General features: G+C 34.5%; 2 protein-coding genes across 2 annotated transcripts; one reads left to right on the top strand and one right to left on the bottom strand.

Annotated features, from left to right (window-relative positions):
- Window positions 1–11,164: 11,164 nt before the first annotated feature.
- LOC116016851 (inactive leucine-rich repeat receptor-like serine/threonine-protein kinase At1g60630) lies at window positions 11,165–15,903 on the bottom strand. The gene is made up of 2 exons (XM_031257286.1): window positions 13,782–15,903; window positions 11,165–12,019 (listed from the first exon to the last, which is right to left on the bottom strand). The coding sequence occupies exons 1-2, from the start codon at window positions 15,142–15,144 to the stop codon at window positions 11,361–11,363; spliced, it is 2,022 nt and encodes a 673-aa protein (XP_031113146.1). The 5' UTR covers window positions 15,145–15,903; the 3' UTR covers window positions 11,165–11,360.
- A 9,022-nt stretch (window positions 15,904–24,925) lies between these two features.
- On the top strand, window positions 24,926–26,879 carry LOC116015196 (protein WHAT'S THIS FACTOR 1 homolog, chloroplastic-like). Its single transcript, XM_031255220.1, has 2 exons — window positions 24,926–25,158; window positions 25,623–26,879. Exon 2 carries the CDS (start codon window positions 25,623–25,625, stop codon window positions 26,739–26,741), a length of 1,119 nt encoding a protein of 372 aa, XP_031111080.1. The 5' UTR covers window positions 24,926–25,158; the 3' UTR covers window positions 26,742–26,879.
- Window positions 26,880–27,477: the final 598 nt, after the last annotated feature.

Here is a 27,477-nt window from a genome sequence, read left to right on the forward strand (position 1 = left end):
GAACGGATACTGCAGTTGTGTTGTATGGATACTGCAGTTATGTTGAACGGATGAACAACCTCTATTCCGCGTAACTGCAGTTTCCGTTCAACACAACTGTAGTATCTTTTCAACACAACTGCAGTATCCGTTCAACACAACTGCAGTATGACCACGGTCTACAATGCATTGTGGACCATGGTCCACCATATAATTTGCGGCATGCTTATTAGTTATATTAGGTAAATGAATGTTTATGTATCAACTAACGACCGTAGACAAGTAGATAAAGAAGAAAAGGGAAAACACAAATAGGCCGCAGGTACGATCCAACCTAGTCATAATTGTGTCGGAAGAGAAATAGTTTCCCTTTTTGTCGAAATGACATAAAGCAACTGTTTCCCTCAGGACAGTTATGGAAAGTTGGGGGTGGTACACTCGGTTTGGCCGACTTGCAAATTTGGCAAGTCATAATATGTTCATCATTTTTGGGACCACATTTTTGGGGTTTGCCGACTTGCAATTTTGCCAAACTCCATAATATCATCTCATCTTTTCTTCTTTTTTTTTTTGAACCGACACTTGTGATTAATTCTTGTTGTGTATATATATGGACGCATTATTATTGATATTTTTTTTGAGAAAATTATTATTGATATTATTGTGTTCAATTCAATGCATCTGGTTGGATATAAAATATGGAACTTAGCTTGAATATGATTTAATTTGGAGTGTTTAATTTGAATTTTTATATATGTATGTAATTAATATCATTTTTTGAAAAGTTAGTTATTTCTTATCCACTTTTTAATTATAGTGGTTATAAATCAAGACTTTTTTGCTTGAAAGTTGTGTTTCTAATTGCTTTTGTATGCCATTCTCACAATCATTTCTCATTATTGTCAACCACCAAAATGATTAGTATTGCCAATCATTTTTTTTTGGTGGTCAAAAAATTTAGTCATTTTATCTCTTAATATCGAGGTTTGCGTTTGGGTTGAGTTGCTTGTGTGTAAAAGTGTACAATTTGATATTTAGTCGTTAAGCTATATTGATTTTATTCGATATTCAATCCTTCAGTTAAATACCTAGTTAGTAAGCGTTAAATTTACAGGCCGTTTGGTTGGGTTAGGAAATTAAGGAAGAAAGGAATCATAATCATGTGGAAAAAGAATAAGGCGGTAATAAAGTAGGAGTTCATGAATTTTATGAAATGGTAGTGATGAATATAATTAGTGAGGATATAAAGAGAAGAAATGATATAATAATAAAAATGCCCTTGTGTAATAAAGGTATGAATGTAAAAGTTGACTTGTTACTGAGATGGCAAATTGAGTTCATAAACATCATATACTATATTTATTATTAGTAGAAATGTGAAAATTAAACAAGTTTATGCATAATCCAATTTGGAACAAGTTACCGATAAGTCTTTGTCCTAAATTTGAGATAATTATTATATCATTTGTTTCAAAATCATTAAATATGCAAATCTGAATAGGTGTTTCTGCTAACTAACTTTTACCTTCTTATTACCCATACATTTAAAGCCTATTAAACGAATATTTAACCAAAAAATCAAATTTGGAATAAAATCAAGGAATAAATGTCAAATAGACTACTGAATTGCACATCAAACAACAATTAGGCCATCAAACTAAAAAAATTACAATTGGATCACTGAACAAAACAAACTCATGCAATTTAACCCAAAATAACATGTTTAATTGATGTGCTAGTTACCGATTTTAAAAATAAAATTTTAAAATAATTTTAAATAAATAAATTAATTAAAATTAAAATAATGTTTAAAAAAAAAAAAAGAGAATTGTCGGCATGAGACGAAGACCTTCTTCTCCATGGCCAGGAGATGAAGATGGTCGGAGACGATTCCGATAGTTCTTGGTTTCTTTTTTTAATTAAAATTATTTTTAAAAAAATAGTATTTTTAAAATCGGTAATCGGCACATCAGGTAAATATGTCATTTTAGGTTAAATTGCATAACTTTGTGTTGTTCAGGGATCCAATTACACTTTTCTTTTTTTTAGTTTGATGACCTAATTGTAATTTGGTGTGCAGTTCAATGACATATTTGACCTTTCTTCCTAAAACCAATAATTGATGATAGAAAATAATAAAAGTCAATAGTTAATGAAACCTACTGAAGCACAAGAGTCACCCCATCACTGAGGTTCAAACCTGTAATTTCTCAAGTAGAAAAGCTACATCTATGCCGCTTGACCACAAAGTTTTTGACAAATTTCATATATTTATTATCTTAAGATCTTAAGGTGTATGGCCTAAACTTATTTTCATTATTCTCACATCACCTTTATATACACATAATCATAAGGAGAATTGTATTCCGTTATACTCCGTATAAATTTGCGCGTTTCTGCCGACCTGACTGCACACTGCAGTCCGCACATGTAATGATGTAATGTGCCTGGGTTTTTTGTTTTGTTTTGTTTTTTTTTTTTTTAAAATAATAATAATAAACAGAAAAACGTATTTAATAATATGATTATTTCAATTATCTAATTATTATATTTATAATCACAGATTCACAGTACATTAGTACAAGCCGAGGTAAATTACAAGCTAATCTCAAGCTTTGCTAATTGTACGTTACAATGTGTTGGAACATTAATTATTTGAGTTAATTCCATTTTTGGTCCTAAATTTATAGGTGACATTCCACTTTTAGTCTTTTTTTTCAAAACATCAACTTTTGATCCTAGTATTATTGTGGCATGACTATTTTTGGTCCTCCATCAACAAAACAGTTTAAATTTCGTCAAATACAAGAGCATTTCAGTATTCAATTTTGATTTTGTTTCAAAAAATAAACATAAAAAATATAGCGTGTCAACCTACTTTATATAAAAAAAAAAAAGATCAAAATGTCATTGTATTTAACGGCATTTCAATGATTTTCTTAACGGAGGACCAAAAATGTTCATGCCGCAATAATACTAGGACCAAAAATGGATGTTTTGAAAAAATGGACTAAAAGTGGAATGCCACCTATAAATCTATGACCAAAAATGGAATTAACTCTTTTAGATTACGAAAAAATTAAAACTCGTACTTATTACTCAAATGTATGTACTGAATAAATTTTCTTTAATTTGAATGTAATAATATGAAAAACATATAAAAAGATAAATCACACTTAAAGATTCTTCGCGACGAACTACCTGTGCTGCCGACTTTAATTTTGTGTGGCTTTAATGAGAAGATGAAGAACGTAACATGGCATGCCGTCCAGCTGAGATATGAATTGAAGTAAGAGGAATGTCCTTGTCAACCCAATCAATAATAGGGGCCACCAAAATCATGCAGACATCAATGTGTATACATATATATAATAATTAAATGTCTCGGACAATCATAGTTGAAAAAATTGCTAAGCGCTCATTGGGCGTCTAGGCTACGGCGCCTGTGTATTTTTTAGATAAAAATTATTTAATTTTTTTTTAAGATTAATAATTATAAATTATTTAATACTTTAATAGTTAATACTAAAATATTAAATATTAACCTAAAAATTTTGAACAATTTAGGATTATTTCACTCAAAACGATGTCATTTTGAGGAAAATAACACATTAAAAAAACAATAGCTAATCGACCCACTAGGCGGCATAGGCGGTTAGCACCTAGGCGGCCAAGTTGACCGCCTAGACCACCGATCATGGTGATACACTAGGCGGCCGGCTGGCACCTAGGCGGGAGTTTTGCAAAACTGGACATAATTCAATGGTTGAAAGGTTAATTGTGAGTGTTGTACGTGATCTAGTAAATACTTGAATCCTCCCTAGCAAGCACTCAGATCATGCCTCAATGAGACATGTTTTGTGATTTACCTTCTCTTACAATCCCCAGAGGTAAAGAGTTCTCAAATTTAAGGTTTAAACTTATATATAATAATCAAATTTGATATATAATATAAATAATTGATCTGACCAAGTAAATATATAGGATTTCAATTTCAACATTACTCATGAAACAACATGCAGCTCTTATTAGAAAATTTGGTCGGACGAGGTTGGGTTTGGAATATGGGATATCCAGAGTTAGGTGCTAACCACTAGGCTGAAAATTCAATCATTTCAATGTGTGCACTCTTTATTCAGATATTAAGCAATATAGGTCAATAGTAATTAAAAAAAAAAAAATTAAAGTAGAGTACACATGATGTTTTAAGTGAATTGCTTGAAAGGAAAAATATCATAGGGCATTTTGGACTGATTAAAGTGTATATATAGTTCTATTATTTTTATTGTAATGTTACATGTACATAGTAGAGTTTCGTGATAACCATTAGAAATCTATTAGTGGTGCTGATAAGGTATATATAAGTATGACAAGATGTATCTGAAAAAGATCGATCGATCAATCGGTTGGTTCTAACCATCTCCGACCACTATTCACCCCATCTCCTGACTAGGGTCTCCAATCCGAACAAGCGCACAGTAGACTAGTCACACTAACCGTTCCCAATTGAACTTGATCTGGAAGATACTTCAACTCTTCGTCTCACTACAAAGGATTCGAATCCACTTTGACCCGATCCAAATTGAAAGTAAACCTCATATATATTTGTACCATAAAATAACAATTTACAATGTCATCCCTGGGTCTTTCTTGTCCCAAACAAGGAAAAATTTATGGAAAAGTGAATCCTTCCTTGTAAAATAAAAGCTACATACAAAATATTGCAGATACTCAATAGTAGCAATGCTGCTATATATCACACTGCAAAAACCCTAGAAGACAAGGTAGTAGGGAAGAAGTGTTGGGATTGTGGTGTCCATCCATCATTTCTCCATTAGAAGTTCATCTAAAGGATTTAGATCAGACATGTGATAAATAGTAATAGAATTTTCTCCACAACTAACAACCCTACATATATACCCTACCCTATTGTATTCCACATAAGAGGGTATTGCCTTTAATTATCATATCTTCTCCTTTTTGGCAATTATTCTTTTGCTTATCCATCTGATCTGTGTGGTTCTACCTCCAAGGCTCATCACCATAAAAGGAAACTGAAAGAAAAAAGATGAATGGTGATAAGTAATTTGGAATTATATTTAAATGTGGTGAGTTTTCTTACCTATATATTAAATTAGTATTTTGTGATGATTTCTCTGATCCTTTAATAAGTTTGAGTACTTATTATTGGTGGTAGCAAGGTTACACAATATTAAGTGAGTGTCCAACTAGAGTGAAAACTACTAGCTAGAGTAAAAGTCATCATGGATCAAATAGTGATATGATCGATCTTTGTGAAGTTTTATTTAAACTTAACCTGTTCTTCCACATATTAAATTAGTCTTTTGGGATTCACTATTGATGGGGCCATGGGACCCCTGGTCTATTTATTGGGAAAGTCTTGACGCAAGTGAGGGTCTATATATTGCAAGGGGGTGAATAATGAAACATGGAGCATGATATTAAAAGATGTGGTGCCAAGGGGTATCAAACTCACAACTTGGACAAGAGAGCACACGTCCCAACCTACCAAGCCACTACTTATCTTGTGTATTGGAGGGCATGAAACTCTAGTTATGCATGGGAAGTGCATTAGAAGCAAAGTAGTGGAGGGGACACATGTATGACCAAGAATAAAGACTAGTCGATGTCGTACATTTGTTGCCATCCGGAAGGCCTCTACACTATATAAGACACCCCTAATTCCTCTTAAGGGATCATCCCTTAATAACCCCCTTAGCTTGGTAGTTTGTGGTCCTAACCTTTAACCCATATATCAGGGTTCGATGCCTAGCAGCAACATTATTATTTTGTCCGCAATTTGAACTATAGATTGTATCGCGTTTATTATTTTTAGTCCACTATTTGAACTATAAATTGTATCATTTATTTACTCTTTTGGATCTAGTGCCCCGAGCATGCAATAATACTACTATTGTCTGCCCTCGTTCTGTACTTCCACAATGAGAAATGCACACTCCCCACCCTCAAAATTTCTAAAGGTGGCAAATTTTCCGAGCTCTTTTTACATGCAGTAAATATGTTAGTTAAAAAATACTTTAAAGGGAGGGGGGGGGGGGATAATTACATAAAAATTGCATGTTTTGATCCCTAAATATATTTAGATGACCCAAAAAATCTCATTTAGCAAAAAAGTCTTTCTCTCACACTCTCACACACACAAATTAGCTATAGAGATCATATAAGCATCAACATCTCCATGAGTCCATGAGAACGAGACAGAAGCATTAGCAATGAATGAGGTGCTCGGATGGATAAAAGAACGAGGACTGTCAACGTGCATGAGAGTTAAAACAGATTGTTTGATTTTTCTATCCAGTTTAGTAGAGTCTAAGGAGGACCGTACGGTACGTATGTTGATTTTGTTGCTAGAGATTGTCGTAGTCTTATTAATAGCATACTTGGATGTAATGTTCGTTTTATTGTAGGAGTGCAAACCAAGTAGCCCATTCTCTAGCTAAAGCGGAGGGTGCCTAGTTGTCTCACTCAGTCTGGAGGGGTACTCCTCCTCGTTTCTTGAACACTTTGATATCTAATTAATATATGCTCATGTTTTGATTTCAATATATATACATTCTCTAACTATATCGTCGGTCGATCCTTAATATAATCCATATCTAAATACAGTAGAAAATAGAAGGTAGGGACTATAGAGGTCATGCACAATAATGGCTATTTTTCCATATATCAATCATTGAGCAGGAATATGCATAATAGAATGCATGTACTACATAACATTTTGTCATGAAGACGTCATTATGTATAATAGAATCCATGTTCTTATCGACTTACTTACTATTGCAATTAAATAAAATACAAAATCCAAAAAAAAAACCACATAAAATAAAATTTTCGAAAGATGGATATGGATAGTATTTTTTTATTAAAATTTAATATACACAAAATATAAGTTCCAATATATATATATATATATATATATATATATATATATAAATATAATATTGAATTATTATACAAACAAATTAAATTAATATACATAAAATAAGAATTACATAAATTAGAATCCTTTCAAATTTAATAAATATAAAATATAAGTTTCAAAGAATAGATATGGATAATATTAAATTTTTATACAAATTAGATTGGACCAAACAACAATTAATTAAAAATCAAGTTAGCTCAATTGGACTTAATAGCAAATAAATACAAATCAATTTAAATTTAGAAGTTACTACTTTATTAGTAAGTAAGTAGATAGGATTAAAATCTTACAAATAATAAGACATACAATTCACACTCATAAATTTATAGATCAAAATAGGAATTGAACTCAAAGTTTAGAGCGTCTCCATTTGCAGTTTTTGGAGAAGTTTTTGCAGATGAAAAAACTAGCTTAAGATTTTTTCGACAATTGGGGGAAGAGGTTTTTGTTTAGCTTTTATTGAGGAAGTTTTTGGAGAATTTTTTTTTTCCTTCTTTACCCTTACTTGATGCTATACATATTTGAAATTTAATATATGATATATGAAGTAGACTGTTTTGTAGTCAATGAAGAAAAAGCAATTTAAGCAAATGCAGTCAGATCAGCAGAATGTTTCTATCACAACTAACCATATAACCATCTAATTTGTAGTTTAGTACTAAAGTGAAATAGAATTATTGTTTCAATATACACAAAAAGAATCAAAATTTTAAATATATATTTTTTAAATATGAGTATTATTATTAATTATTTCCATAGATTTAATCAAATTGAATGAGAGTGGCAAATATCACATCTTTTCAATTAATAATAGTATGCTCATATAAATTTAGCTTATCTTAAAAATGGGTTGCAGAGGGGATGACCAAAATTATTGCCTTATTGGAGGTTCAAACACACCTACCAAACACCACTAATGTTATTCATTTTGATTCACTTTCAGTGATGACGTGATGTTAAGTTTGTTAGTTGTCGGGCAACTCCAACCAAGTTCTTCGGGCAATTGATTTAGCAATTACAAAGTTTTAAATTTGACTATTCATGAAACAAGTTTATTGAACTTCTTGATTTAATTTGAATGAATTGAATCAACTATGGATAACATAGACTGATTTACCTTCTTATAGTCATTTGTCAATTAAGGACACAAGGCAAACTTCATTCACAAAACACCTTTGAGTAATGATTTTTCTATAAATCAAGGTATGTTAGTTGCCTAGGCTCACATGAGCCTAGTAAGGTAGTAAGTCGTGTTGGATTAGCACAAGTTATAATGTGCTCAGGTTTTTTTTTTTTTTTGAAGGAAAACCACCAAATCATATTATAGGAAATAAGTGTTAAATACACAAAGGAACAAAAGAAATCCAACAAGATGCACCAGCATGTGAATCAGTACTCAGTAGCCCTTGCTAGAGTATGAGCCAGCATAACCTTCTTAATTAATTTATTAAATTAATAATTTTATTTAAGATTATAAATTATACTTTGTTCATTTTAAAATTTTAATCGTATAGCATATTTCAACAATTAGTAATTGTACATTATTTGTACACCTATAAAGTTAAATTTTATATTTTAGAAATTAAAACTAATAAATTTACGAATATTACATTATAAATCTTATAATTTTCGAGACATAAATATAAGACGCTCTATGCCTCTATTACGGCGTGTTTGGTTCGTGGAATAGGTCAGGAATGGAATACCATTCCCGGGAATAGACCTATTCCACTGTTTGGTTCGTCGTTTTATTCCTAGGAATAGCATTCCCGGGAATGAGCTATTCCCTTTGTAGGGGGAATAGCCATTCCTAGGGGTCCCCCTAGTATTAGCTATTCCCAAATATTTGGGAATAACTTTTATACTATAATACCAAAAATGCCCTTTTGTATTATATTATAATTCTTAATAATAATAATAATAATAATAATAATTTCTCAACCTATATATATATGATTTTATTAGTACCTGGTCCACAATAAAATTGACCCCTGGGTCTCATATCCTGATCAATATATATATATATATATATATATATATATATTTGTGTGTGTGCGCGCGTTAAATTCATATTACAAGGAGTCATGTCAAACCGACTCAAATATTTCGCTAATAACTCCCCAAACATCCCCTTCTCTCATTTACAACCACTAAGATTAATTCAGTTTAACTTGTATGAAAACGAGTGATTTGAATGAAAGTGAATCAATTAAAGGAAGATATTTGATACAAGAATTACTTAATCACTTCCAATGACACCCAATAATTGTCACCACTATATTTAAGATTACTTAATCATTTTTACCAGCCCCTTTGGCTCACTAAGGTCAGTAATAAGTAATAACAAGGTTTTAGCGAATGCAACCTGAAGGTTGGATACAACTCCTTTGAGGCTTTGACCAAGTAGCTGTCAACACTCAACATGGTTTTAGCCCGTCAAGTCGGTCCGTCCTATTACCTAACCATTGTTATATCATGGATCTTCATATTGTATTATGCACTTTGGTTCAAAAATTAAATATTTACCGCTCATATATTTTGTACATGCAGACATGTAGTTAACAGTTTATGTATTTTTAAATAAAATTAATAAATTAAATACACATAACATGGTAACTACGGACACATAAACGGTTAACTGGAGACACATGATATGTTAAACAAGATATAATAGTTTATGTGTATGTAGTTACGATATTATGTGCCTACAAATACATAAAATATTAATTGCATATACAGAACATGTCAATTGCGGACAAGTTATTTTGAATTAAGTTTTACGATGCAAAATTGACCCAAATTCATGATATAATTGCCATTACCTAATGGTGTCAAAATGGTTTTAACTCGTCAAGTCAGTCTGCTCATCACCTAATGAGGGTGGGGACAATCATTATTCCCTTTACCATGGTCTACACATTTGTGTGACCCATAAATAAAAAGTACATTTTTAATATATTAAAAGCATATTATTTGTATACATAAAGTACATTATTTGAAATTACATGATTTTTGATATATTATCAAATAATGTACATGTAGTACACAAATAATGTGTCTTTAATATATTAAAAATGTATATTGCATTCATGATCTACACATGACACAACTATGTGTACTACGGTCCACACAATAATTTACTGGATGGTGAGGGCTAGGACTTAAAAGCATGTCAAGTGACAAATTGAGCCACTAATATTAATAATAATATAAATTAATTAAATTTTATCATTTTGAATTGAATTTTAAAACTGTATCAATATTGTTTTGAATTATTTAAGCTTATTATTAACTTTAAAACTTTGTATTAATTATTTAAACTATTAAAGAATCTGAACTGCAACTGAGTTTGCTTAGAGTCTGATTGCCACAACATCATAGATGTCACACCGAAACGAAGACAATACCTCTTTTATACTTACATCTTTTTAGAATTCTATCATTTTATCCAACGTTTTAACAAATCAGTAAACTCGCGGTCTTTCTATCATTTTATCCCACGTTTAACGAATCAGTAAACCCACGGTCTTTCTATCATTTTATCCCACGCTTAGCGAATCAGTAAACCCACACTCTCATTTTATTCCACGTTTAGCCGAATCAGTAAACCCACACTCTCATTTTATTCCACGTTTAGCGAATCAGTAAACCCACACTCTCATTTTATTCCACGTTTAGCGAATCAGTAAACCCATACGCTGCCTATCATTTTATCCCACGTTTAGCGAATAAGTAAACTCACACTCTCATTTTATCCCACGTTTAGCGAATCAGTAAGCCCACACTCTGACCGACGTTTAACGAATCAGTAAACCCACGGTCTTTCTATCATTTTATCCCACGCTTAGCGAATCAGTAAACCCACACTCTCATTTTATTCCACGTTTAGCCGAATCAGTAAACCCACACTCTCATTTTATTCCACGTTTAGCGAATCAGTAAACCCATACCTCTCATTTTATTCCACGTTTAGCGAATCAGTAAACCCATACTCTGCCTATCATTTTATCCCACGTTTAGCGAATAAGTAAACTCACACTCTCATTTTATCCCACGTTTAGCGAATCAATAAGCCCACGCTCTGACTACGGTCGTTGGCTCTCAGTCTGTACGGCTCATTTGAGAGGCTAATCCCCCGGATTGTCTTCTGTAGTTTGTGAATTAATCCATTCAGTTTACATTTTTCACAAAAATTATTTAAACTATGACAGTAAATTTCCCTAGTGACAAGAAAGTAGGTAAATCAGAAAGGAAAAAAGTTCATTAAGTCTTTACACAATTGGATCTACAACTCCTTAAGAAGCAAACTCTACAATGCCTAATAGAATAACAATTTCATAGCCTTAAGGGGAAAGAAAGAAGAAAGAATAAAAATGCATGAATTTTGAGCTGCTGGGAACTTACATACACTCAATCATCATATGCTCAAATTTTCATCCCTTGGCAAGCTCTGAACAGTGTCTGACCATCTTCCTGGTGAATGATCACTGCTATTAGAAGAGCCCTGAGCTTCCGCTCTCGCGTCTCTCACCATCTTCAACACGTCCCTCATCGTCGGCCGATTCTCGGGCGTGAGCGACACGCATGCCATCGCGATGTTTAGGAGGGCGCTCAACTTCTCCTCGGACGCCTCGTTGCTAGATGCGGGTTCGTCGCCAGACTCGGTTTCTTCTTCCCTGACGGACCGAACCCATCTCGGGATATCCGATCCGTGTTCTTGGACGAGGTCTTGGAATGGAGTTTTCCCGGTGAGGAGTTCCAGGAGGAGGACGCCGAAGCTGTAGACGTCTGCCTGCTGCGTTAGAGGCCTGCGGATGTCACGACATTCGGGAGCTCGGTAGAAGAGGGAGGAAGCACTGGATTCCTCGAGGGCTTCTGGATTCCTGAACGGCGTGAGGCCATAGTCCGTGAGGCAGGACTCAAAGTCAGAGCCCAAGAGCACATTCGACGATTTTAGGTTCCCATGAGTGAGACCGGGATTCTGGTGGATATAAAGCAGTCCCGTTGCCACATCTTCGGCAATCTTCAGGCAGGATGTCCAGTGAAGAGGCTTTGAACCACTGGAAGCTCTTGATCCTGCAGAGTTATAAAAAAATACTCGTTTCTCAGAACAACCACGAATTGTGTTTTATAACATAAGGTTTATTATCTTCCGAGTTTCATCCCCCAAGAAGAGCAGGAAAAATAAGATATGAGAACTGCAAAAGCAGATAAGCAAGCAAGAAACATATTCGCTTTTCCCAAATTCATGTGAGGTTCTCAAACCAAACATAAGAAACGTGTATTTGGAATGGTAGGCATTGACTTGAAATTATCTGCCAAAAATTATTTTGTGGGAGTAAATATGCTAAATGGTGTAGAAATTTACACAACCAATAATAGATTAATAGTCAGCCTGGAAACTAGAAAGCATGCAGTAGCAGCAATTATTAGAAACAGGCTGTTTGAAAAAATCATGAGAAAATTGATACTTATACATGATTAATCTGTAATAGACTAATAGCCAACATTTAGATTCACGTTTGTATTTATTGCACAAAATAATTGCTTATTTCACTTAAGTGGCTTCCAAAGACCTTAGCTAGATTCTAATATTCTATCATGCAGAAGCATAAATGTAGAGAGAGCAAAAGGTTTTAGTTTTTTCTGTTTCTTCTCAAATTGACATTGACCTGACTATCAAAGAAAAACTAAAAAGGAGAAGTTATGGTGCACTCACATTTTAAGCGTAATATGCTAAAAATATGAACCATATTGAATTTTCTCTAAAATCTTTGATTCTGTATCGCCCCAGTCAAGGTGACCAATAAATTTGAAGTTATGCAGTTATGCACTATAATTCTAAGCAGAAACTTGCATCAGCTCTTTTCTCGGTTTTGTCTAGGTTTAGCAGCATGGAAACTGGAAAGTTTCTCTTTTCTCATTTGGTTCTCACATTTGAAAATTGCAAAAAGGAAAGGAGTAAATTGGATGTGAAGTGTTTGTTCTAAAGTTTCGTAGCTTTTCCCCAACACCCATAAAGAATTTAGTTTGTTATCTGGACTCTAGATTGGTTTCTCCTTTCCCTTTAAGGACTAACAATTATTCTACTTTTCTATTCTTTGAATGATAAAGTTGTATAAATTCCAGGTTCGAACTCATTTCATGTCAAGGAGATTATGAAGTTCAGCTGAAGAATATTGGATAGGTGTTTATAATTCTACGATCTTTGGCAAAACGAGAAACCAAATCCAAGAGAACATCTATACTATACTACAACATATTGAAGTTAATGTGCCAGAAAGCACGACCACACAAACATTCTAAAGTGAAAACTTTAGTATGCAAGTGCCATTGAATAGGGGTATTCTGGGCTTCTGGCAGCCATTGATCATGATACTCATAGAAGTATGCGATCAACAGAATCTACTCAAATTTCCCAAATGTAGCAGAACGATAAGGGGACATCTGTGTTACAAATTAAGAGAATGTAGTGCGATTTTAGGTGTTTTGAGTTCCTGATTAGACATTTCCAAGGTTATTCCTTTTCTATAAAATTAAGATTAGAATATGCAAAGTTCTTTTTCCTTTTTAAGAAAACTATGTTGTCTAAGGTGGTCCAATCTCGCTATTTTCGTTTGGATTTCTAGTCAGCCCCTACAAAGAAACAGTGATCACAGAACCAAGAAAAGGACATGTTACCAAATCAATAAACCAACAAACAGAGTAAATCTAAGGAGAAATCCAAAACAATGCACATAACACATAGGGATCACACAGTTGATGGATCAGCAAATATCGAGATCAAAACTATGAACATGTAAATTGGCGAAAACTCGAAAAGGATAAAGATTAGTACCATGGATAAGGGAGAAGAGGCTGCCATTGGGGAAATAATCGTAAACGACCAAACGCTCCTCCTTGGCTTGGAAATACGCCCGAAGGGGGACCAAATTCGGGTGTCTAAGCCTCCCGAGAATCTCGACGTGGCGCCTGAATTCCTCGAGCCGGGGGTATCTCGACTCCCTGAGGCGCTTCACCGTCACAATGTAGCCGGATTCCATGACTGCCTTGTATGTGCTTCCCATTGTGCCCCTCCCTAGGGTTTCAGCTGAGGCCTTCAACAGGTCCTCTAAGGTGTAATTCATTTGCTGATCCCCTGGTCCGCAGAACACCAATGCCCCTAGACCTCCTTCTCCCCCACCCTGGTCCCACGAAAACGACCCTTGCTTTCCGCCATTATTACCCTCCCTGCCGCCGCCGTCACCGCCGCCGCTCCCCTCTTCTCCTCCTCCTCCGCCGCCCTCCGCCGCCGCTTTGCTCTTCACTTCGCCGATCTTCCTCCCTCGCCTTCTCAGACAGATTATCAGAACGGCCGCGGCGAGACATAATAGCAAAATTCCACCGATAATTGGAACGATTATTAGCACCAATTTCCGATTCCGGTTCCTCTTCCGGTGATTTGGCTCGTTTCTAGGGATAATCGGGTAGGATGGAGTGATAGAAGGGCCGGAATTTGGACAGGCTTTGTTTATTTGCACGCCGCATAATTCTAGGTTTCCGGAGAATGCCGACTGGTTAAACGCGGTCAATGCCGGAGTAGTCGGGATTTTGCCGGAGAGCTGGTTGTTGGAGACGTTGAAGAATCTCAGGCTTGTTTGATTCAGCGGCGGGATTTCCCCGGTGAACTGATTGTCTTGTAAGTAGAGCACGTAGAGGCGCGATAAACGGAGCAACGAGGGCGGGATTTCGCCGGAGAGTGAGTTCCCGGAGAGGACGATGACTTTGAGGCGGTGGAGGAGCGTGAGATTCGCCGGAAATCCGCCGGTGAAGAAGTTGTTGTTGAGGAAGAGAGATTTGAGATTGGGGAGAGCGGCGAGGCTAGGGATTTCCCCGGAGAGAGAATTGTCCTTGAAGCTCAACACTCGGAGCTGATCCAGCCGGCTCAGGCTCGGCCCATCCAGCGCGCCGCTCAGGTTGAGCCGCTCAACCACCAGCTTAGTAACCCTCCCATTCATACACTCCTTCACACCTTCCCACCGGCAAAAACTCCCCACATTCTTCTCCGACCAACCAACCAAAACCCCCGACGGGTCAACCCTAGATTTCAACGCCAAAAGAGCGTCACCGTCGCCGGCGCTGGCGCCGGAACTCACCGCCGGAAAATCAAGAAACACCAAAAAACCCACCAACAACAACGCTAATGAGCTGAAACGACCCATCTACGGCAATAACAACAAAAATGCGGAGAAAAAAAAGAAGAAAAAAGCTCAAATCGTTTCAAACTGAAATCAGTACAGTACAGTACAAGTATTGTAGCCAAAAGAATGCGAAAGATCCAAGAGAAAGTCTAGCTTTATCAGGGGAAGATCATTATCAAGAACCGAATCTCCAGATCTAAGAAGAATAGGCGTGAGGCTAGCAGGCGACGATGACGATGGAGATGGAGCTCTGTCCCCCATTCCTATCCCCATTGGGGCCAAATCCAGTGTAGACTGTAATGTAAAACCAAAATGCCCCTTCACTTGACTGTCACTATCACTGTAGCTCCCCCTTCACTTTCTCTTTGACCTCAAACAACAGAGCTGAAAGGAGTGAAAGCCCTCAACTTTAACATAAATTTGTGGCCTTGTGGGCTATTCTCATTTCTCACTCCCTCACTCTAGTGCCCAGAGGAACCAAAAACACCAAAATGACAACCACTACCACTCTGAACACGTAATACTATTTTTTTTTTTCTCTTTTGAAATTGAGGGAGATTCAGCCCACAATACACGACACGACACGCAAATTATTTGTTGGGAGCTCGATTTGAGGGACACATGGCATAAATGGCACGTGAATGGGCGTCAGAGGGAGTGAGAGGACCCATAAAAATGCCTTGAAACAGTGAAACTGTTAGTGGGTGTTATTTAAAAGCTTGTTGTTATCGTCTTTTTCCAGTTGTTTATGGACGTGAAGAGAATGCGTAGGGGGTAGGGGGTGCTGAATGAAACGGAATTGTTTTTGGAGAGAGAGAGAGGATTCGTCGGAGAGGGAAAAACTTTGGATCCATCATCCAATATATCCCCGGTTTGAGAGTATTTTAAAATTTTAATTTATGGATCAGTGGTGAGAATCGTGATGTGTATTATATTTTGGTGCAATATTACCGTGTTGTTGTTGTTATTGTTGTTTGTTGCATTATGGGTGAGACCGGCAGCCATGAGGAATCAAATCTCTCGTAATTTCCGTCATCAATAAACTCCAAAATTACAGAGCAGTCAACCAATTAACTTTTGTGATAAATTCTTATGGGATAATGTCAATTCTTAATCTATTTTTTTGTCAGGCCAGAGCACACCCAGAAGAGATTTTTAAACCAGTATCATATTCAGATTAATTTTCATTCACACCGGACCGTTTAATTAAGGGATAAAGTGCTTATCAGATTGATTTTTCATACAAAAGAGTTTGAACTCCCAACATCCCTTAAAGAATGAGAGTGCATGCTATTCAATTCTCACCAAATGAATTCAGTCGAACTTTGATCAAATTCTTGCCATCTCTTCAAATAATGTTGTTATATACATATGGCTTCAAACCTTTAATCATATATTCAAGCCACTCAAACCCCGAATGCCTTTTGACAATCTTGTTTCCCGACTTCCAACCCACCGAATATAAATGCTCGGCTACTACTAGAGTTATAATTATGATAAACTTGTAGGGAATAATAAAATACTGGAATTAGGGTTATATGCTAAATTTGTACTCCTTATATAAAATATGTCCCTAACTCAATCTCGATTTGAATTTAATTTTTTAAATTCACCCAACCTATTATCAACTATCACCTAAAATATTAACTCGTGCAATGCAAGATAAATCCAGGTTGGTTGGAATTGCTATATCTATTCACATTAAATGTTTTCATTTAATTGAATTAATTAATATAATGCTATGCTTATTACAAATCACATCATTTTGTAACGGCAAAATGTTATTACAATAATATGTTATTAAGAAAGGGAAGGCACAATGTGATCCATCACTTTCAATCCCCAAACTAGTCTGAAATTAATGCTTTCTTTTTCTTTTTCTTTTTTATGTTACAACTAAAATTGGGGAATCCCATGTCATTGGTGCATTTGGGGGGAATTAATGCTCAGATTCATGGTTAAATAATAATCAAAAGTAAGAAGAGTTGAATGCGATAGAGCCATATATTGTTAAATAAAGCAATGTAAAAAACATTGTTTAAAAACAAAATAATAAGGTTTAAATAAATTACCAAATTACATACAAAACAGTAAATGTGTAATCCAACTAAAAAATAACTTAAATTTAAGTCCTTAAATAATTCAAAGTCATGGAATTAAATTAAAATGGACATGTTTTCTTGGTGTGGCAATTACTCTATTAAAAAATTATTTTTAATTTCATTGTAATAATTTTGAATAAAATTAATTTAAAAAAAAAAAAAAAAAAAAAAAAAACCCACTCCTCCCCCTTCGTCTCTAAGCATATCAAGACGAAGGCAGGAGGCAATCCTTATACCATGGACCACTCCTTCGTTGACGGGAGACGAAGACAGGGGGTCTTTGTCAGAGATGGCACCGCCGGCCACCCCCTTCCCCCTCTTTCGTCTCTGCAGGAGGACCTGTCTTCGTCCCCGGTCAGAGACGAAGAGCTTCTCATCCTCTCCAATCGGAGACGCCATCTCTGACGAAGACAGATTGACGAAGGAGGGGGTGGCCTAGCCGAAGGCATTTTTTTTAAAGTTTTTTTAAATTACAAAATTATTTAAATAATTTTTAAATAAAAATTAATTTAATTATAAGCAAAAGAAATGAATGGTGACCTGCTATCAAGTGAAATTGTATACATTTAGAGTGTTAAGTGGCTTACTTTCAGGGGTCAATTTGAACCTTATTCAGAAATCGTAATTTTTTTTATTAACCAGTCATATAAAGTAATATTAACAAGGAATACAATGTTATATTAACAAGGAATACAATGTTAGAGAAAACCAGCATCCTCTCAATCGAACTCGTCATATAATATCTTTATGTTGCGGTTTACCTTTCATTGTGGTTTACATACTATTACACAAAAATGAAGTTTATTCCATGCGTACTTTCGAGTAGTTGTCGCATGTTTTTCTTATTACCAAAAAAAAAAAAAGAAGATTACATTAAAAGTAAATGATGAGTAAACAAAATTTAACAACTTAATTAAATAGCCATAAATATTTGCATGAAGAAGGGAAGGGTGGCGGGTGGATAACTGGTAGCTGGGGCTTTCACTTTTATCTGGCCTCATCGTGAGATCTCTCTCTCTCTCTCTCTCTCTCTCTCTCTCATCAAAATAGAACAGTTGAAGACATTAATGAAGCAATGCAAAGGTTAGCTGCCAGCAGTAATTGATGGATATATGGTGTGTTGATGAGGGGTGTGTTTGGTTTGGTGGCCATGCACGGGTTGGTTAATTGCTTACACACACTTTTTGTGGTGGTTAGACAAATCACTAATATATGATGCTATGCTTTAATTTGGAGGCTGACCAAAAAGGCCTTGTGCTTTTAACACACACAACAACACAACCATTCCCCATTAATTAGTATATGTGACAATGTGTGATTATTGTGAGCCATACATTGCGTTATTTACTGGTAAATGTAAATGGTATATATGTAATCAGAAATATACCCCTGACCCGGTCCAAAAAATAAAGAGAAGAGTTTAGAAAGTAAGTTGCATAGTATATACATCGCTTTATTTAGATAGTGGGTAGTGTTACTGTACTTTCCGTCTCACAAATATTGTTCTCCATAATTAAATGTACGTATTTAAAAATATATAAATTCAATATATTAAATAAATGATAACTTTTTTTAGTTTATAAATTATAATTCAGGGTTAATTCCTTATTTGATTCTTGGACTGTTCATATATCCTTAATTTTATCATTGATTTTAAAAGTTATTTATTTTGATCATTTGATTGCGTTATTTACGGGTAAATGTAAATGGTATATATGTAATCAGAAATATACCATACCCCGACCCGGTCCAAAAAAGAAGAAGAAGAGTTTAGAAAGTAAGTTGCACAGTATATACATCACTTTATTTAGATAGTGGGTAGTGTTACTGTACTTTTCGTCTCACAAATATTGTCTTCCATAACTAAATATACGTATTTAAAAATACATATATTCAATATATTAAATAAATGATACTCCGACCCGGAGTAACTTTTTTTAGTTTATAAATTATAATTTAGGGCTAATTCCTTATTTGATCCTTGGACGGTTCATATATCCTTAATTTTATTATTGATTTTAAAAGTTATTTATTTTGATCATTTGAGTGTTAATTTTGTACTTATTTTAGCACAACAAGCCAACGTCCTCACTGGGGAGGGCAACCGCTATGCCGCTTGACCACAAGGCAATCCTTAATTTTGTACTTATTAATTACTTTGAATTTTTGATCCTCCATTAGGAAAACTATTAAATGACGGTTAAATTCAATGAAAAAAAATAGAATTTCAATAGTTCATTGATACTGCTAAATACGAATACCAAGTAAAACCGGAAAATACGATCTCTTATTGCCTCAAGGATCCAAACCCGGTTACAAGTTAAGTAAGGGTTCAAAGGGCTCGGCAGGTCGGCAGTGGGCTTCCCTACTGTCCGAGCTCTCTCTAAGTCTTAGTCTAGAAACAGCCAAAAGATCATCTCTCTCCTCATAAATGCGCTATTTATAAGGAGAAAAGGCGTGGTCGTCGGGCCTCCGGCATGGCGGGAACGTGGCGCGCATGCGCCCGCCTCGCTCTTCGCCCAAGCGGGAAAGAGTACGTGGCAGCTGTTGGCACGACATGTCGCGGATCAGTCGGGGGTACTGTTCGGCCCGTGATGACCGACCTCACCTCGGTCTTCCCGACCGCCGAGCTCCCGACCACAACATCCTCGGACCGGATCTGGAGTGTATCCGACCGGTCCTGGAGTATATTTACTATCATTCATGAATCATGGTATATATGCATTATTCACTCAGTAATCACTAGTTGATGGGCTAGTTTAGAAATTAATTCTTTTGTCGTCGATTATATGAAAAAAGAAGAAAGAAAGAAGGAAGAACTTAAATTAGCTTGGGTATGTATGAAGTTTTATGTTTCAATATTGATTGATTATATGATCTTTACCCCAAACTCACTCTTACCCATCCAAAATTCCAACCAAATCACACTTTTTTTTAGTTTTTCCCCATTCCACACGATTGTCCACTAATAATGTAAATCCACAAAAACTACCAAAAAGAACAACCTAAAATTTCAAAAAAAAAAACAACCTAAAATTTTCAATAAGAAAACCGACAGTGGGTTCCACAGACATATATATAGAGCCAAAAGAATATACATAGGAATATAGGATCATGCCCAATGATATTCATTAGTGGTGAAATTTTTCATTTAAGAATTGCTTCTGGTATTAGGCTAGGATTTAATTCTTGCCATGAATATTAGGTGTTTAGCCTTATGTTGAACTCCTTATATACATATATAATTGTACAATTTGGCGTTGAGTATGTTCTGAAATTAAATTGACACAATTTATTTTCTCATAAGTTTGTGAGTGGATTCATGGAGTTCAAGATATACTTTAGCGGAATGCAAAATTTTGAGTTTTATATATATGATCATTACTCATTAGTGGGATGTAATTTAGTTCACATATCTTTGTAATTCCTTACTTTACCCACTCAAAAGTGCAAATTGCGTGACAACCAGCGAAGCAAGCCCTCTTATCCACCATGCAGGTGAAGTGTATCCATTGCAATGGAGTGTGAAGAATTAATCAATTTTGAGCTCATTATACTCAACTAATTATACTTCTTGTGGGACTATTATATTGTTGGTGAAGATGATTTTCTAATATCATGGTAGTGGTTTGGTGCACGTATGTGAGAAAGCAATATGGTTTAAACGGTTAATATGGTGATAATGAGATTAAAACAGTTAGATCGTTCTTATCGAATAATTTATAGTTAAATTATATGCACCCCTATTAGGTGAGACAATTGACCTGAAAATTTAAGATTGCTTCATACTCAAAATCAATGATTGAACTCTTAACTTTTGGTTAACTGCGATAACTTCTCGGCATGCTATAATTATTTTTTTGTTGTTTTGCAAATAATGCGTAGAAGTGCCAAAATATAATCATTTAAAAAGTGAGATGGTTAGAGAAAATTTCGGAGTAAAATAGGGCGGGCGGATGGTCCTTATGCGCCAATAATTTTGTGGGCGTGAAGGATGAGGCTCACGCATTGCGCCAACCACAAAATAACGTTTGGGTCGGGCGGTCGGAGTGGTTGGATTGGTCGGGTATAGTCAGAGTTGATGTGCGGCCACGATTTCAAAGCTTGGATCTCTGCTGCTACATACTTCCTACGTGTTGGTTTACTTTTAATTTCATGGTACAGTACCCAGATGCAGTGCCAGCCACTCTGCATTTTCTTAATTCCTTTGCAGTTGCATCGTTTGGTATTTTTTTTTTGAATTAATGACTCTTTTGGCTTCTCGACGTAATTATTAAATTAGTTTTCGAGTCTTTATCATCAATTTTAATCAATTAAATCCTTAATTATTAATTTTGTAACCAATTTCATAATTACAGAAGATTAAAATGATTACGACATCAATAGTCGGAGATTTAATTAGTCAAAATTAATAATCAATAACCAATTTAATAATTACAGTATAATCGAGAGACCAAAACAATCATTAATTTTTATTTATTTTTTACTCCGTATGAGATTTTGCCATTTGAAATGTCTTCGGCATAAATTAATGATTTTTTAAGAGTAATTTTATATTTGATTCATGTTACCAGATCCATTTCATTTTTTTTTTCAGTACCAATTCATTTTACTCGATTGAATCTTTTTTTATGCACTTAAACAATTCAATGAAGATTTGTGTTAACCATCAAACGTTTACCGTTATATTAAAAATTATTTTTAAAAAAATAGTATATGTGTAAACTTTAAAACATTTGATCTTGATAATTGGTATATGAGTAGGTTATGAGTTGGAATCTGTTAGAAATAGAGGTATTTGCAAAGTCGATGGAGACGGATTTGGAGTGAATTCGTATTCAATCCACCAAAGCTGAATTTAAAAATTTTCGTCCGCATCCACTAGAGGTACATAATCTTATCAAATTTGTTCTATTAATGGTGAATTTAGAGTATTAAATACGGATCAAATGGTGGGTCTTCAATTTCTTTTTTAAATAAATTAAATTACATTATAATAATTCTACAAATCAAAGATTTTTATTTTTAAAAAAAATGATACTTTTCAAACATTCAATTGGAAAAAGAAAAACCAACTATCAATATACTAAACTTAATCCTCGAAGTAGTCACCTAACAACAAAATCAAAATTAACTCACTTATAGTCCAAATTAAAAGAATAAGTTAATACCACAAAATATAAAACATATCATATTCACTTTCTAATCTTTACATAAGTATAAAACACACACATATGTCACAATCTCATGAATGGTATTTGATTGACCTAATGCAATAATTATAATAGAATGAGTCCAAAATCCGCATGTTTGTCAAACGTCATTTAGGCAATAATCACTCGAGTATGACACATTATACACTTTAATTAAACATCTCTTTTTCAAATCATATTCGTGTGCAGATTATCTTTCAAATCGTTAGATGCAAATATATACATTGGGCCACAATTATTTTTACATATAATATATAATATATAAATGCATAATATAATTATCAGTTTAAATTTTAGTTAAAATTCAAAACATTATTTAATTCATTATTTAATTTGATATTAAAGACAAATTCATGTAAAAGGTTTTGGATTTGGAATACACATGTTGCGTGTGACCTGCCAAAAAGTAACCGGCTATCACACTCAACTAATAATTTAAACTTTTAACTAAAATGAATACACATTATTCAATTTTAACCAATAGCCAATGCGAGTTAGGTCAATTTAATCAGTATTATAGACTTACGGCTCAAATAAGAATCGGGACACTCAAATTACAAATTCATTTTTGTATTTGTAGAGATACTCATCTCATGATTATATAATTATTATATGATCAACCAATAGACTAATCAATAATTTATTGAGTGTGTTGTAATATATACATCATGTTGCACGATACATCAGGATTCACTTTTCCATTTCCTACATGTTTTTTGTTTTCTAAATGTATTATTTATTTTCATTTCTTCGGTCAACGGTGGTCAATAGTGGTCAACAACGATAATTTTATAGGCGGTAAATAAAATTTATTTGACTCATTTTGACAGTTTCGAATATTTAATTACACTTATTTAAAGTTTAGAGATTTAATTTCACTTTCGTATAACATTATGATTTCATTAAAATCTTATGAACTAAATTAGTCACTTCAATAATAATCCAAGGAAAAAATTTACATTGTAAATAATGAAACTATTAAACATATACTCTAATTAGATTTGAGAGATTGCAGATTTCATTTCCGGTAAAAAGAAAAAATGAAATGCAAGGATGGTACACACAATGACACAAGTGTGAGGTGTAATCTTAACTTGTGGGCTACTTCTCTGGCATTTGCTGGAGTTGTAATGTTGTATAGAGGGTTGCCATTTAATTATTTTAGCGGGCCAACCCAACATTTTATTTTCTGTATGATGAGTCGGCAAATTATTGTGTAGACCATGGTCCACATAGTTATGTAGATCATGAATATATAATATATTTTTAATATATTAAAAGTACATTATTTTGATACAGAAAGTATATTATTTGATAGTATATAAAATAATGTACTTTATGTAAAAAATAATGTACTTTTTATTTATAGTCCACATAATTGTGTGGACCATGGTCCATGTAATAATGGTTGTACCTCGATGGGCCCCACTTTATTTCCTTATATTTTATACTAGGGGTGTAAATGAACCGAGTTGCTCGCGAGCCGCTCGGCTCGAGCAGATCGTTTAATAATCGAGCCGAGCTCGAGCTCTAATGTGTTAGGCTCGTGGCTCGCTAAGCTGCTCACGAGCCATATAGATCGAATTCAAGCTCGAGCTCGAGCATCGGTTCTCGAGTCGAGCCTTCCTTAACGAGCTTGAGTTCGAGCCATCCTAGGCTCGAATTCGGCTCAGCTCGTTTATTCCCCTATTTTATACCAGAAAAGTTCATATCCACTACTTAAAGACGCATTATAAGTTAAACTATGAAACTTACCTTATATGCAATTATCATGGTGAAAAAATTATGAGAAGGCAACCTAATTTAAGTTGTCTATAACTAATTGGCTCAAAATTATAAGACTAATATACAATTCTCACAGGGAGTCAAACTTGGCACCATTAAGCTTCCGTTTGAAAATTTGAAAAATGACTTTCAATGAGTATTGAAAGAAAATAAAGTTAAAGAAAAATATTTATTACAGTAAAAAAAAATATTCAATTTGACCAAAAAATGTCTTCCTAAATTTTAGTCGGAAGATATTTTATGAATTCTTTATTTTTCAATGTTTATCTTTTATCTCATATCTTTTCTAGTTTTCAAATTATTATTACCACCACCACAAAAATCACCTTCAACACTACCACAACCACCATCACCATTGACACTACCACAACCACCACCATCACCACCACCACACCATCACTTATTATTAGTTTGTCTCTCGTAATTTCCGTCCTCAATAAACTCGAAAATCACAGAGCAGTCAACCAATTAACTTTTATGATAAGTTTTTTTTAAAAAAAAACTTTTATGATAAATTCTTATGGGATAATGTCACTTGTTAATCTAGGCCCAAAAGGTATATATATTTGTAATTTAATTGGCCCAAAATACTTCCATAACATTGCCCAGCAGGCCAGCACATACCTATACCAAAACCTTTTTTTTTTTTTTTTTTTNTTTTTTTTTTTTTTTTTTTTTTTTGCAGAAAAAAAAAAGGTTTCGCTGCTTCCTTCGTCCGAAATGATCGGCTGCAACCCTCATTTTTCTCTCTTCCTAAGTGCGTGCTTCTCTCTTCCGAAATCGCGATCTGACTGCTTTTCTCTTCCGTGAATCGCCGATAATCTGCTTCTCTCTTCCGTTAATCGCCGATCGTCTGCTTCTCTCTTCCGAAGTCGCGATTGTTGCTTGTCTCTTCCGATGTCTCGATCACCTTCATCTGTCCTCCGAAGTGGAGTGTAAGTTTCTCTTTTTTGTTCCTTTCTAAATTATGTCTACAGATCTTTTAAGCTATTGTTGCTTTTAATGGATATTTCTGACAAACTGAGTTTGCCTACTTAAGCAAATTAATAATTCTGAAAACCACATGAAATTCTGAATGAACAGAACTGCATTTCACTGATAGCTGTATTAGCTGTATATACAAGTTAAGCCAGAGGTGTTGCTGATTTGGTGTTAGCCTCAATATAAAATTCTGAAACCTCGTTTCTTTTTCTTATCAATGATAGACCTTTGACTCTTGAGTGTAATGTTTGCCTAAGTGGGTAAAACTCCATAAGAGGGGGTAAAACAATTTAGTCAAACCAATCACCCAAACTAAAGTAGTTTTTATATCTTACTGTTTGAATCGTGATTGAGAAACAAATTCTTTGCAGGCTTATTTGTCTTATATTTTTTGTGTTCTAACCATGATTCGAAACAGATGTTTGAAATATTCAGACCAGCTTCACTTAGGAAATCACCTCACATGTGGTTACAAACCATGTACAAAATGGGTGGAGGGAGACCCAAGAAGAAAATTTACCATAGAGTTGATGAGCTGGACCGAGTTATGGAGCTTCAGAAAAAGCCGTCATTGATTCTACAGCTAAAATCCATAATCGAGTCTCAAAGAAACCAGAGCCTCCTTCTGAGGGACCTTGAGAAGGAAGTTGGGTTTGTTCAGAAATGGAATTTCATGAATGTGATTGAAAAGTACCCTACAATTTTCTATGTCACTTGTGCTGGTGCGGTTATGCTGAGTAGAAAAGCTAAAGAAATTCCAGCGGAAGAAGGCCAAGTGAGAGTGGAAATGGAGCCCATTCTGATTAAGAATCTGTGCAAGTTGTTAATGTTGTCAGTTGATTGTCGGGTGCCATTGGGAAATATTGATTTGATTGAAAATGAATTGGGGTTGCCTGCTGACTACAAAAATTCTTTGATCTCAAAATACCCAGAATTTTTCTTGGTGAAAAGTGTTAATGGTAGGGATTATCTTCACTTGGAGAATTGGGATTCTTCATTAGCAGTCACTGCCAGGGAGGAAAGATCGGCGTGTGAAAGGGAATCGAAGTTGGAAGAGGCGGGTATAAAGCCAACAAGAACATCCAAAGACGGGAACTTTTCTGGCCCTTTTGCATTTCACTTTAGTTTCCCTGCTGGATTCAGGCCAAACAAGAGTTACCTCGAGGAAGTTGTGAGATGGCAGAAGATGGAGTTCCCATCTCCATACTTGAACGCTAGGAGATTCGACATTGCTGATCCAAAAGCTCGGAAAAGAGTGGTGGGCGTGCTTCATGAACTCCTGAGTTTGACTATGGAGAAGCGGCTCACGTCTGCTCAACTCGAGGCATTCCATTCTGAATATCGTTTGCCAGCCAAACTCCTACTTTGCTTGATCAAACAACACGGTATATTTTACATTACAAATAAAGGTGTAAAGAGTAGTGTATTCCTAAAAGAGGCTTACAGTGGATCCAATTTGATTCACAAATGCCCTCTTTTGGTGTTTAGGGATAAATTCATTGCACTGATGGGTAGAAAGGACATCAGTTCATACTAGCTATGCTTATTACAAATCACATCATTTTGTAATGTTATTACAATAATGTCTTATGAAACGGAAGGCACAATGTGATGATGAGGGATAGATTTCTGAACTGAATTGTTACACAGTGGTCCATCACTTTCAATCCCCTAACTAGTCTGAAATTAATACTTTCTTTTTCTTTTTTTTTTTTATGTTACAACTAAAATTGGGGAATTAATGTAATGCTCAGATTCATGGTTAAATTTTATTATATAAGTAATAATAATCAAAAGTTAGAAGAGTTGAATGCGATAGAGCCCTATATTGTTAAATAAAGCAATGTTAAAAAAAAAATTGTTTAAAAAAGCAAATAATAATAATAAGGTTTAAACAGGTTATCAAATTACATGCAAAACAGTAAATATGCAATCTAATTAAAAATTAACTTAAATTAAGTTTCTAAATTTAAATGAACACGTTTTTTGGGTGTGGCAATTACCCTATTAAAAATTTATTTTTAATTTTATTGTAATAATTTTATATAGAATTAATTTATATATTAAAAAAACAGAACAAAAAAACAACCCCGTCCCTCAGACGAACAGAAATTTTGGGTTTTGGTCCGTCCGTAAGACAAAAATTGTATAGTTTGTATTTAGAGGCTTGTATGATACAAATAAATCTAAGAATATAATATAGTAAAATACTTAACAAACTAAATTCTATCTTTTAATTGTAATTTGTAGAAAACTTTGTTGACAATCAATAA

Source organism: Ipomoea triloba, chromosome 4, assembly GCF_003576645.1.
Source record: "Ipomoea triloba cultivar NCNSP0323 chromosome 4, ASM357664v1".
Classification (NCBI taxonomy): Eukaryota; Viridiplantae; Streptophyta; class Magnoliopsida; order Solanales; family Convolvulaceae; genus Ipomoea; species Ipomoea triloba.